We start from the raw sequence: 14,639 nt of genomic DNA, 5'->3' as shown, positions 1-14,639 counted from the left end.
CGGACGCCTTCCAACATCGGAGCTGTACAGCCTTAAATCATAATGTCTTCAGACGCCAGACAGTGGATTGGAAAGGGCTAAAGGGGTATTATCACGATCCATTGGGATCCTAGAGTTTGCACCCCCACTACTCAAAGTGATGGTATATTCTAGCCATATATAAAGTGATCACTTTACAAGAGGGTAACACCCCTTTCATTAAACTTTTTTTGGCTACACACTAGGAACCTTCATAGATTGTGCTGGCACATTCCTCACACTGACAGACCAAAGGAAGACTTCCAATGTATTGTTATAGCTAGTAGAGGTGAAGTCTAAGTTTAGGGGATGCCATTCATCACCCCTTGGCTCCAATGGAGAAAAAAAAACAAAACAAATGTAACCCCCATCCAGCTGCAGCTGTTTTCATTTTCTTGCATTTCCCCCCACTTTAAAAAAAAATCATAGCTACATGAGGGTTTGTTTTTTTACGAGATAGGTTGTATTTTTCAATGGTACCATCTCTCTCTCCCTCTCCCCCCCACTCCCCGCTGCAACCCCCCACTCACCCACGGTGCCCCCCGAATCTTTTCACCTGAGTACGGAAGTACTCGAAAATCGCGGCGCTCGGGCGAAAAAGGGGCATGGCTGAGTAGGTTCGCTCATCTCTAGACGTTATCCTTATTTCAAAGATTCACCAAATTTATATAGTTTTTTCACGTAGTATGACTTAAAAGAATAAAATACCTTTTATGAAAACTGCTTTCTATTGGCAACCGTGGTGGACTTGGGGAAATGTGCGCAGACTGGTGCACCTTGCTGAGCAGGTCAGACAAGTGGGCGTAGTTTTTCAGAAACCGCTGAACCACCAGATTGAAGACGTGGGCCAGGCATGGCACGTGTGTGAGGCTGCAGAGCTCCCACCAGGTTACGGCCGTTGTCACACACGACCATGCCCGGTTGGAGGCTCAGCGACGAAAGCCAGAGGTCAGTCTGCTCTGTCAGACCCTGCAACAGCTCAAGGGCCATGTGCCTTGTCACCTAAGCTGATTACTTTCAGCACGGCTTGCTGACGCTTGCCCACGGGTGTGCTGCCGCACGCTACCGACTGCTGGCGATGTGCTTACGCTTCCTAATTGAGAGGTAGAGGTGGTGGAGGACGGGGGGTTGAAGGAGGTGGCATAAAATGCCGCAGATACCAGCACTGAGGTAGGACCCGCTATTCTCGGTGTGGGTAGCACGTGAGCGGTCCCAGGCTCGGACTCGGTCCCAGCCTCCACCAAGGTTCACCCAAGTTCCGTCAGGGAGATATAGTGGCCCTGCCCGCCAGTACTTGTCCACGTGTCCATCGTTAAGTGGACCTTCCCAGTAACCGCGTTGGTGAGGGCACGATTAATGCTGCGGTAGACGTGCTGGTGTAGGGCGGAGATGGCACACCAGGAAAAATAGTGGTGACTGGGGACCGAATTGCGTGGGACTGCCGCCGCCATCATGTTTTTAAAAGCCTCGTTTTCCACAAGCCTGTACGGCAGCTTCTCCAGGCTGATTAATTTGGCAATGTGCACGTTTAAAGCTTGTGCATGCGAGTGGGTGGCAGCATATATCCGCTTTTGCTCCAATGCTTGTGTTAGCGACAGCTGAATGCTGCTCTGAGAGATATTGCTGGATGGAGTGGAGGACCATGGAGGTGAGGGTGTGGGTGCAGACCGGGAGGCGCTCGTGCCTGCATCCTGGGAGGGGGATTTGATCTGTGTGGCAGGTTGTGGCACAAGGGAAGAGGCAGTGGTGTAACCCGAAGGTGGTGAATGGCCTTCGTCCCACCTTGTGGGGTGCTCACCGGCTGATCTTGGTGTGGCACAGGTTGCACACCACTGTTCGTCGGTTGTCCGCGCTCTCACTAAAAAACATCCACACCTTTGAACACCTAGCTCTCTCCACGGAGGCTTGCCTCAAGGGGGTGCTTTGGGAAACAGTTGGGGGATTCTTTGCTCTGGCCCAGCCTCTCCTCCTGGCCACCCCACTGCCTCTTCCAATCTGTTCTGCTGCTGCACTTGCCCCCCCCCCCTCTGAAGCCCTGTCTTCAGTAGGCTTAGCAAGCCAGGTGGGGTCAGTCACCTGATTGTCCAGCAGCTCTTTTTTCGAATCCTCTGTGCGCTCCTCCCTCGGACTTACTGCCCTTACTACTACCTCACTGACAGACAACTGTGTCTCATCATCCTCATCCACAAAAACCTCTTGAGACAGTTGCCGGAAGTCCCCAGCCTTATCACCCGGACTCCGGGAACTTTCCAGATGTTGGGCATCGGTCACGACAAACTCCTCAGGTGAGAGAGGAACACTTTTTTCCCACTCAGGGCAGGGACCCAAGAACAGTTCCAGGGAATCTGCTTGCTCAGAAAAATGAATTTTCATGGAGTAAGGAGGCTGGTAGGAAGGAGGAGCAGCCAGATGATTCAGAGTTGCAGTCCCTAGGCCAGGAGTAGTGGACTGCGTAGAAGACTGGGTGGTCAATACATTGCTGGATGCGTTTTCTGCCATCCACAACAGGACCTGCTCGCACTGCTCTGCTTGCAATAAAGGTCTACCACGTGGACCCCCAAATTGCGATATAAAGCTGGGGAGGCTAAAAAATGGCCTCTCTCCTAATCCCTCAGCAGCCGGCTGTGATTCACCTGGACCAGGAACTTGGCCTGTGCCCACACCCTCACTTGGACGCCCATGTCCGCCTCCACATCCTCGACCTTTACCCCTACTCCTCATCATGGCGGATTAAGGATAGAGCAGGGCCCAGCCAGTGGATAGTGCTGGTAACTGCGGCTATCTCAACCCTCCCAAGAAGAGGGTATTGTGCGACGCTCTGTACAGGGGCAGAAAACTACACAGCCAGTGGATTGTGCGAATAACTGCGGCTACCTCAACCCCCCCAAGGAAAGGGTATAGTTAGACACTCTGCACAGTGACAGAAAGCTATACAGCCAGTGGACAGTGCTAATAACTGTGGCTACTTCACCGCACCCAAGGAAAGAGTATTGTGAGACGCTCTGCACAGGGGCAGAAAACTATACAGCCAGTGGACAGTGCTAATGACTGCAGCAACTTCACCGCACCCAAAAAAAGGGTATTGTGAGATGCTCTGCACAGGGGCAGAAAACTATACAGCCAGTGGACAGTGCTAATGACTGCAGCAACTTCACCGCACCCAAAAAAAGGGTATTGTGAGATGCTCTGCACGGGGGCAGAAAACTATACAGCCAGTGGACAGTGCTAATAACTGCGGAAACTACACCGGACCCAAGGAAAGGGTATTATGAGATGCTCTGCACAGTGGCAAAGCTAAAATGGTTAGCAGTGTTCCAGGAAATATTAGAGTACTGTTTCGCAGTGAGACCTCTGTCTAATGCACTGCAGACATAGAACGGTATAACTGAAATAGTTTGCAGTGTCCCAGGAAATATTACAGTACTGTTTCGCGGTGAGACCTCTGTCTAATGCACTGCAGACTGAGAATGCTATAGCTGTAATGCTCTGCACAGGGCTAGATGCTTTAGAAAAAAAATTGTTGCACTGCTGCTCTCAGCCAGCCACAACTGTAATGAACACGATGAGGAGTAGCCCTAAGAAAGACCGTTGGGGTTCTTGAAGAGAGGATCCCGACTGTAACACTTTCCCTATCTCAGCAGCTCTTTCCCTAAACACTGCCTAATGCACTGCAGACAGAATGCTATAGCTGTAATGCTCTGCACATGGCTAGATGCTTAAAAAAAAAAGGGTGCACTACTGCTCCCAGCCAGCCACAACTGTAACGCACACGATGAGGAATAGCCCTAAGAAAGAACATTGGGGTTCTTGAAGAGAGGATCCCACTCTAACACTTTCCCTATATAAGCATCAGCACTTTCCCTAACCACTGCCAACATGTGTCTGAGGCAAGCCGCGGGCGGGACCAGTTTAACCCTTTCCAATCCAATGTCGGGCCTGCCCCTACATCATCATTTTCCTCCACAGCTCCGATGTCGGGACAGGTCCGACACTGCAGTGCAGGAGTGCATCTGCACCCGATCATCAGACACATCGGGTGCAGATGCACTCCTGCACTGATCCTCATCAAGCACCCCCGAGGAGAAGGCAGAGAGGGTTTTTAACCCTTTCTGCCCTCTTCTTTACACATTACATAGCTCTCAATTAGCGCTATGTAATGCACAGAGATTCCGGACGGCGATCATGTGACCGCCGGTGTTACCTGACCCCCAGCGGTCACATGAACGCCGAACCGGGAGCCTGCACCATGGGGGGAATGCGGAAGTAATACTTCCGCATCCTCCCTTCTGCCTCCCAGCCCGGCGATGATGTGACCGCTGGGTGCCACCTGACCAGGAGGCAGAAGGGAGAATACGGAAGACGCCGGACAGGTAAACAGGTCCCCCCACGGTGCAGTGAGCACCTGCACCCTCCTGAACTCTGTCAGTTCAGGAGGGTGCAGGGAAATTTATTTTTTCTCATCCATTCTCCCCAGCTCCAAATAAATTGGAGCTGGGGAGAATGGATGAGAAAAAATAAATGGATTGGAAAGGGTCACCTAATCAGCCCAGCCACTCACTGCTGTTGGCGGGCAGAGGGCTAGAACGTCACAGCAGGATGTGGTAATGCCTTCTCCGCATGTTTATTGCCTAGAAAATGGCGATAAACATGCAAGGAAGGAAAATGAAATTGACTTGAGTACCGCGTGGTGTTTGTCTCGAGTCACGAGCATCTCGAGTACCCTAATACTCGAATGAGCATCAAGCTCGGACGAGTATGCTAGCTCATCTCTATTAAAAACACATTGCACGAAAATTGCAAAGCAATAACTTGTCCCATTGACAATCACGTTAAAAAAATGCAGCGATTATTGCAGCGTTAAAAGAACGCAAGTGAGTAGGCACCCTTATTTAGTGGGAGATGGTACGGTGCCTCTGCAGTACCACCTATTGGAAGGTTGCTTCCCTATAAGTTAGTGTCCGACCTTCTAACAAGCTTTGCAACACGACTAAATCGTAAAATCTATTAGAAGGTCTTACATTGACTTATAGGGAAGCAACCTTCCAATAGGTGGTGCTGCAGGAACATTGTGCCATCTCTGTTTACATATCAAATTTCCAAAGAAGTATTGCATGGCTCCGAATCTCCTTACACCTACTTGGCACTCTTCACAAGAAAAAACACCACCCCTCCTTTTATTGTGACACACTGATCATGTGGGCACAGTAAAAGTGCAGGTCAGGAGCTGGAGAATGACTGTTATACCATGTTCTCTGCCATTTAAACCTTTATATATGATGATCAAAGCATAAAAATAGAAAATTTATGACTCCTGGAAGATGAAGAGGCAAAATCTAAATTAATCTTTGGGTTTTAAAGAGGTATAATATAGTGTTTAAGAGACACCTTTTCAATGAGAAGTAAACGCTAGTAGATTAGAACTAAAGTGGTCAATGAGGAATTTCCACAGTTTCTTCTAATTTTTACATTTATTTTTAGTTAAATAAATGAATTTGAATATTTGACAATATGGTCTCTTATTAAAGGAGACATACAAAAAAAATTCAAAGACCTTGCAATGTAAAAACACAGTTTAAAGGAGATGTCCCGCGCCGAAACGGGTTTTTTTTTTTTTAAACCCCCCCCCCGTTCGGCGCGAGACAACCCCGATGCAGGGGTTAAAAAAACCACCCGCACAGCGCTTACCTGAATCCCGGCGGTCCGGTGACTTCAATACTTACCGCTGAAGATGGCCGCCGGGATCTTCTACCTTCGTGGACCGCAGCTCTTCTGTGCGGTCCACTGCCGATTCCAGCCTCCTGATTGGCTGGAATCGGCACGTGACGGGGCGGAGCTACACGGAGCCGCTCTTTGGCACGAGCGGCTCCATAGAAGAAAGCTGAAGACCCGGACTGCGCAAGCGCGGCTAATTTGGCCATCGGAGGCCAAAAATTAGTCGGCTCCATGGAGACGAGGACGCTAGCAACGGAGCAGGTAAGTATAAAACTTCTTATAACTTCTGTATGGCTCATAATTAATGCACAATGTACATTACAAAGTGCATTATTATGGCCATACAGAAGTGTATAGACCCACTTGCTGCCTCGGGACATCTCCTTTAATATGCCCCAACAAATGGGTGGATAAGCCACTATGAAGGCTAGTAACAAGTTTGAGGGAGATTTATTGTAAATTATTCATAAAGTGGGATTAATGTTTTACTGCAAATAACTCCAAAAGATCCATGAATCCTTTTGAAACGTTTTCATTGCATTTTCTTCCTCATTTTTCAACATCTACACCAAAACATTACATGCCCTTTACTCATGAAGCGTCTTCTAAAAAATTGTGATGGATCTGTCAGCCGATTATGCTGTGTTATGCAAATGCAGAGTATAGCTTTAGTTTGATATAGTTACTATAAAAAAGATACATAACACAATTACAGTACTTACAGTTACAGGTCTGCGGTAGTGGTCAACATCCTAATGTAATATAGATAGATAGGCGCAGTAGCTGTTGGTTTAACCCTTTCCAATCCACTGTCTGATGTCTGAAGACATTCTAATTGAATGCTATACAGCTCCAATGTTGGAAGACGTCCAGCAGAGTATTCTTACTATATATCATTGGCCGCTCTGTTGTCAGGGGCCTCTCCAGCATGTCCCATACCGCAGTACTGGCTCTAGCCAGCAGACGGTGCCATTGTATAATGGCAGAAAGAGGAAGCCCCCAAGGAAACCCTGAATCCAAAATTGGATTGCAAAGGGTTAACCTTAGCTTTCACTACAAATATTTTACTGATACAAATACAAGTTGTTATAATATTGGGGAACCTAGGAGAGTCAATTGGGTCCATCAGATGGTAATAATAAATATATGTAGAGTCTGGTATCAGGTTCTTTAGAAGTCTAACAATCAATATTATATATACTGTATACACTCCCAAAGTGTCCTACAATTTTATGTATTGTGGTATAGAAGAGGTCCTATACCATACTATTATCCTGTTCTCATGGGCTCAAGCAGCTGAATGCTGAAACAGAATGTTTTGTATTTTAAACATTTGCTAATCCTTGATTTCCAGTCAGCGATAACAAATATTTGATGTGGGAGGCTGCTGTTCAATGTCCATGGTGTGCATACAATTGCAAGATTGTCCGGGGGTGTAAAAATGATATAAAGTATCGAAAAGGCCACACAGAAGTCACTGCCCTGTCCACTTGCACAATGGGGCACTGGATAATCTCTGTGGGGTTGGTTATATTGCAGATTTTGGGAGCATTGGAAGCAAAGCTGTAAGTACAATACTTGTGTTTTATGCAATAGAACGTTATATTTCATTATTGTATTATACTGCAATGTGGATAAGACATTTTTGCATTTAATTCTGAGAAGGAAAACTTAATGCGGCCTGGAGATTGTGTTTAATATCTGTGCAATGTCACTTTATTTCTTACAAAGACAGTTTACTTAAAAGATCAAAAATATACACTATAAGAACATGTTCAAATACCTGTACCTGTTTTTGCCGATTATAACACACTGATTTGATTATTTCAGATGATTCCTTTTAACACTATGGAGAAAGACAGCAAATGTTTGCCCTGCTCTACAGTTGGGAACAGGGACTAATAGAGCTTTGTTTTCGACCCTGTGGGGTCCTAGATGTCGAATCCCCACTGTTCTTATTTTTAGAACTTATTTTATTGTCAGGATCTAAAAGAAAACAAGTGATTTACTTGACTTTATTTACATAAAACCAGAAGACTTCTTTAGCTATGGTTAGCTACAACAGGTCTATTGATTTTAATGGTTAATTTCAGATCCTTTGTGAGTTAGCTAATAGCTGTCAAGCAAGACCACTAGATCACTGAGAAGAGCTATTTCCTAGGACACCAGAGTCTCGAGGTTCACATCCAGACATTCTTAGCTTTTTCCCCCTCACATTTTAGAGGGGTGATTATCTCCATAGGCACAAAACTTAATGAATTCTGTACTGTAATACAGATACTTTTCCACTCTGTATTAAGGAACTATAAAGGCTCTGTACACAGAGCTCTGATATAAAACATGAATAGGTCCATTACCTGCAGGCCCACCAACAACAGCAGTGTAGAAGCAATGACAGCATATCATATAGCTGAAGCAAAATAACCTGCTTTGTTATTCCAACCCCCAGTATTACAGGATATTGCAGTTTGGTTATGGCCATATTGCACGGCAGCTGTAGTCGATACATCGAGATGCAAAGAAAACATTGAGAAGTTGCCTAAAGGAACCCATATTTCATCTGTCACTTTTCAGTTAGAAGAAAGCATGGGCAACTGCTTCACTTTTCTGTTTGCATGTTTTAATACTAATGTTTCCACTATGAGCTATGATAGAAGACAGTGTCACAGTATTAACATTGTGTCTTGTTGCTATGAAGCATCTCTGTTGCCCTGATCTCCTCATACTCTTTATAATGGTGTTCTATTTCCCATTGCATCCTTGCTAGGCACTATGCCTTCATCTTCCCATCAGAATTACACACCCATCATCCCGAAAACATCTGTTTACAACTGGAGGGAGCTGAAGGAGAAAGCAACGTGAAAATATCTCTAAATCTGAACGAGAAGGACACAGCACTCATAGAAAGAAACTTTCAGGAAGACAATATATTCACTTGCCTCAACTTCCAGGTAAAAGTGGACTCTGATAGGTCACTAGGGGCAACAAGGACATTGCTTCTCTGGGAAAATTCCATATATATATATATATATATATATATATATATGCATGTGATATAGTATATTAAATATATTATTGATATTTTCTGTATTGGAATGGATATTTAATTGAGGACCACCCTCTCTATGGACCACATGCATGTTTTAATAGGTCATATGGACGAGGGTTTTCTTCATGAAATATCTCGTTTAGGTGGGCTTCACACGGTTGAGAAAATCGTGCAACATTTGTGTTTTGAGAGATGCATAAATCTCGCAAGAATATGAACCCAATTCTTTTGAGTGGGGCGATACACTTGAATGATGTTTTCCCGCATCACATTGCACTGAAATGTGGGAAACAAATCGTGGCATGCCCTATCTTGGAATATGCTCTTGCATCGCATCTTCCATCATCTTCAATGGGGCTGGTGGTAGCATCACACCACATGCTAGGTGCCCGTGATGTTATGTGAGGTATAAAACAATGGGATAAACTCTGCGATCCTCCATTGGGGGCTATTAGCTGCGGCAGAGGATTCCTACTTTCCCGAAGTGATGCGAGGCAGTTTCGACATAAAAGCGCCTTACATTCACAGGGAAATCGCATGTTGGCGAACAAGTTATCAGGCCATGATTCTGGCCTGATATTGTGCTTGCCTGAGTGAAGTTAGCCTTAGTCTCCATTAAAGGGATTGTCCCGCCCAAATAATCTGCCCAAACGGATTATTTTTCCCATTAATGCCCTGTAGAGTAGAAGCATCACACACTACAGCTTTACACATAAAAAAAATGGTATTTTGCTCACCTTATTATTCCTTTTCTTCCCCTTATAAAGCTGGCCTGAAGAATTTTTCAAAGATGGCGCCGCTGGGAAGTTCCCATGATGCACTGCTGCCTCTCTCTCCTCAGCGTGCGCGCTCCCGATGACGCCGGTCACATGACTGGAGGACCGGCGTCATAATGGAGACACACGCTTCACTGCTTTGAATGGAGCCGGCAGCCGGCTGGCCCCATTCAAAGCAATGGGAGAGCAGTGCGATCTCCTGCTATTGCTCTGACATCTGTAGCAGGAGATTCCTTAATCTCCCTGGCATGTCTCCTCATCACTGGACACTGTGACAGCAGTGTCCCAGTGTCCAGTGATGAGGGGACATGCTGAGGAGATTAAGAAATCTCCTGCTACAGCGGTCACAGCAGTAGCAGGAGATCGTGATCTCTAGCAGTGCATTCAATAGCAGAGGATCTCGATCCTCTGCTATTGAAAGTGAAAGTAGCCCCTCCCCCTCACAGTGCCCACACACAGTACCCCCTTCACACTGCCCCACACACATGCCCCTCCCACAGTGCACCCCTCCAGTGCCCACACACAGTGCACCCCTAAAGTGCCCACACACAGTTCCCCCTCACAGTGCCCTCCACAGTAACCCCCTCAGTGCCCCCACCACACACATGCCCCTCCAGTGTCACCCCCACAGTGCACCCGCCACAATGACTCCCCACAATGACTCTCCACAGTGCCCCTGCCAGTGTCCAACACAATGACCCCTTTCAGTGCGCCCCCACAGTGCCCCCTCCACAGTGCTCCCCCCACAGTTGCCCTCCACAGTAACCCCTCAGTGCCCCCACCACTCACATGCCCCTCCACAGTGCACCCCCCACAATGACCCCACCACAGTCCCCCCCCCCCCCCCACAGTGCACTCCTCCACAGTGCCCACACACAGTGCCTCCCCCCACAGTGCCCACACACAGTGCGCCCCCCTCAGTGCCCCCCCACAATGACCCCTCCACAGTGCCCCCTCCAGTGTCCTCCAGTACCCCCCATAATGACCCTCTTAAGTGCCCCCCCACAGTGCACCCCCCACAGTGCCCGCACCATCCCCCCCGACAGTGCCCAAACACAAGCATACTAAAGGCACCCCCTGCCCGTCCCCTTGACAAGTACAGTGACACCTGTATATAGATAACACAGGACCCACCATTCACAAAAGACACAGATCACCTCCTCCCCTCCTTGCTCAGGCAGGATTACACCCTGTGATAAATTACTGTGACAGCCCCCTGCCCACCCCCCAGCGCGACTAATTACTGTCACAGCCCCCTTCCGACCCCACAGCAACAAATTACTGTGACAACACACCCAACGGTGAAAAGTCTATGAAAGCACCCCCACCCCCGCAAGAAGTCTATCTGACAGCACTCAACAGTGACAAGTCTATGTGACAGCAAACTCCACAGCGACAAGTCTATGTGACAGCACCCCCACCCCCGCTAGAAGTCTATGTGACAGCACACCCCACAGCAACAAGTCTACGTGACAGCACTAAACAGTGACAAGTCTATGTGACAGCACCCCCGCCCCCGCAAGAAGTCTATGTGACAGCACACCCCATAGCGACAAGTGTATGTGAGAGCACACCCCAACAGCGACAAGTGTATGTGAGAGCACACCCCAACAGCGACAAGTCTATGTGACAGCACACCCCAACAGCGACAAGTCTATGTGACAGCACACCCCAACAGCGACAAGTCTATGTGAAAGCACACCCCACAGTGACAAGTCTGTGACAGCAAACTCCACAGCAACATGTCTATGTGACAGCACCCCCACCCCTGTAATAAGTCTATGTGACAGCACACCTCACAGTGACAAGTCTATGTGAAATAACACCCTACAGCTACAAGTCTATGTGACAGCATACCCCACAGCGACAAGTGTATGTGACAGAACCCCCACAAGAAGTCTATGTGACAGCACTGAACAGCGACATGTGTATGTGATAGTACACCCCACAGCGACAAGTGTATGTAACAGCACCACCACCCCCGCAAGAAGTCTATGTGACAGCACACCCCACAGCAACAAGTCTATGTGACAGCACACCCCACAGCGACAAGTCTATGTGACAGCAACCCCACCCCCGCAAGAAGTCCATGTGACAGCACACTCCACAGCGACAAGTCTATTTGACAGGCGCCATCACCCCTGCATGAAGTCTATGTGACAGCACTCAACAGCAACAAGTGTATGGGGCAGCAAACTCCACAGCGACAAGTCTATTTGACAGGACTTACACCCCCGCAAGAAGTCTATGTGACAGCACTCAACAGTGACAAGTCTATGTGACAGCACACCTAACAGCGACAAGTCGATGTGATAGCACACCCCAAAGGGACAAGACTGTGGCAGCACCTCCACCCCCGCAAGAAGTCTATGTGACAGCACTCAACAGCGACAAGTCTATGTGACAGCACACCCCACATTGACAACTCTATTACAGCACCCCCACCCCCGCAAGAAGTCTATGTGACAGCACTTAACAGCTACAAGTGTATGTGACAGCAAACTCGACAGCGACAAGTCTATGTGACAGCACTCCCACCCCCGCAAGAAGTCTATGTGACAGCACTCAACAGTGACAAGTCTATGTGACAGCACACTCCACAGCGACAAGTCTATGTGACAGCACACTCCACAGCGACAAGTCTATGTGACAGCACACTCCACAGCGACAAGTCTATGTGACAGCACTCCCCACAGTGACAAGTCTATGTGACAGCACTCCCACACCCGCAAGCAGTCTATGTGACAGGACACCCCACAGCGGCAAGTCTATGTGACAGAAGTCCCACCCCCGCAAAAGTCTATGTGACAGCACACCCCACAGCGACAAGTCTGTGACAGCAAACTTCACAGCGACAAGTCTATGTGACAGCACTCCTTCCCCGCAAGAAATCTATGTGGCAGAACTCAACATCGACAAGTCTATGTGACAACACACTCCACAGCGACAAGTCTATGCAACAAAACCGAACAGCGACAAGTCTATGTGACAGCACCCCCACTCCGTAAGAAGTCTATGTGACAGCACTCCCACCCCCGCAAGAAGTCTATGTGACAGCACTCAACAGTGACAAGTCTATGTGACGGCACATCCCACAACGACAAGCCTATGTGACAGCACACTCCACAGCGACAAGCCTATGTGACAGCACACTCCACAGCGACAAGTCTATGTGACAGCACACTCCACAGCGACAAGTCTATGTGACAGCACTCCCCACAGTGACAAGTCTATGTGACAGCACTCCCACACCCGCAAGCAGTCTATGTGACAGGACACCCCACAGCGGCAAGTCTATGTGACAGAAGTCCCACCCCCGCAAAAGTCTATGTGACAGCACACCCCACAGCGACAAGTCTGTGACAGCAAACTTCACAGCGATAAGTCTATGTGACAGCACTCCTTCCCCGCAAGAAATCTATGTGGCAGAACTCAACATCGACAAGTCTATGTGACAACACACTCCACAGCGACAAGTCTATGCAACAAAACCGAACAGCGACAAGTCTATGTGACAGCACCCCCACTCCGTAAGAAGTCTATGTGACAGCACTCAACACCGACAAGTCTATGTGACAGCACGTAACAGCGACAAGTCTATGTGACAGCACACTCTACAGCGACAAGTCTATGTTACAGCACCCCCACCCCCGCAAGAAGTCTATGTGACAGCACTCAACAGCGACAAGTGTATGTGACAGCAAACTCCACAGCGACAAGTCTATATGACAGCACTCCCACCCGCGCAAGAAGTCTATGTGACAGCACACCCCACAGCGACAAGTCTATGTGACAGCACACCCCACAGCGACAAGTCTATGTGACAGCACACCCCACAGCGACAAGTCTATGTGACAGCACACTCCACAGCGACAAGTCTATGTGACAGCACTCCCCACAGTGACAAGTCTATGTGACAGCACTCCCACACCCGCAAGCAGTCTATGTGACAGGACACCCCACAGCGGCAAGTCTATGTGACAGAAGTCCCACCCCCGCAAAAGTCTATGTGACTGCACACTCCACAGCGACAAGTCTATGTGACAGCACTCCCCACAGTGACAAGTCTATGTGACAGCACTCCCACACCCGCAAGCAGTCTATGTGACAGGACACCCCACAGCGGCAAGTCTATGTGACAGAAGTCCCACCCCCGCAAAAGTCTATGTGACAGCACACTCCACAGCGACAAGTCTATGTGACAGCACACTCCACAGCGACAAGTCTATGTGACAGCACACTCCACAGCGACAAGTCTATGTGACAGCACACTCCACAGCGACAAGTCTATGTGACAGCACTCCCCACAGTGACAAGTCTATGTGACAGCACTCCCACACCCGCAAGCAGTCTATGTGACAGGACACCCCACAGCGGCAAGTCTATGTGACAGAAGTCCCACCCCCGCAAAAGTCTATGTGACAGCACACCCCACAGCGACAAGTCTGTGACAGCAAACTTCACAGCGACAAGTCTATGTGACAGCGACAAGTCTATGTGACAGCACTCCCCACAGTGACAAGTCTATGTGACAGCACTCCCACACCCGCAAGCAGTCTATGTGACAGGACACCCCACAGCGGCAAGTCTATGTGACAGAAGTCCCACCCCCGCAAAAGTCCATGTGACAGCACACCCCACAGCGACAAGTCTGTGACAGCAAACTTCACAGCGACAAGTCTATGTGACAGCACTCCTTCCCCGCAAGAAATCTATGTGGCAGAACTCAACATCGACAAGTCTATGTGACAACACACTCCACAGCGACAAGTCTATGCAACAAAACCGAACAGCGACAAGTCTATGTGACAGCACCCCCACTCCGTAAGAAGTCTATGTGACAGCACTCCCACCCCCGCAAGAAGTCTATGTGACAGCACTCAACAGTGACAAGTCTATGTGACGGCACATCCCACAACGACAAGCCTATGTGACAGCACACTCCACAGCGACAAGCCTATGTGACAGCACACTCCACAGCGACAAGTCTATGTGACAGCACACTCCACAGCGACAAGTCTATGTGACAGCACTCCCCACAGTGACAAGTCTATGTGACAGCACTCCCACACCCGCAAGCAGTC

The 14,639-nt window shown here is 48.5% G+C and overlaps 1 protein-coding gene across 2 annotated transcripts in view; it reads left to right on the top strand.

Moving 5' to 3' along the window:
• Nucleotides 1-14,639, top strand: part of LOC136626155 (alpha-2-macroglobulin-like) — a 305,765-nt gene that overhangs the window by 180,363 nt on the left and 110,763 nt on the right. The window contains exons 1-2 of one of the 2 annotated variants that reach the window (XM_066600960.1): nucleotides 7,210-7,295; nucleotides 8,498-8,681. In XM_066600960.1, the coding sequence (XP_066457057.1) occupies nucleotides 7,228-7,295; nucleotides 8,498-8,681 (252 nt within the window). In that variant the 5' untranslated portion in view covers nucleotides 7,210-7,227. Of the gene's footprint in view, nucleotides 1-7,209; nucleotides 7,296-8,497; nucleotides 8,682-14,639 lie in introns of those variants that run through there. The other variant, XM_066600959.1, reaches the window with a different exon arrangement.

The sequence above is a fragment of the Eleutherodactylus coqui genome, chromosome 4 (genome assembly GCF_035609145.1).
Source record: "Eleutherodactylus coqui strain aEleCoq1 chromosome 4, aEleCoq1.hap1, whole genome shotgun sequence".
Taxonomy (NCBI): Eukaryota; Metazoa; Chordata; class Amphibia; order Anura; family Eleutherodactylidae; genus Eleutherodactylus; species Eleutherodactylus coqui.
Note: the sequence above shows the minus strand (reverse complement) of the source record. Positions and strands in the feature narration are given on the sequence as shown.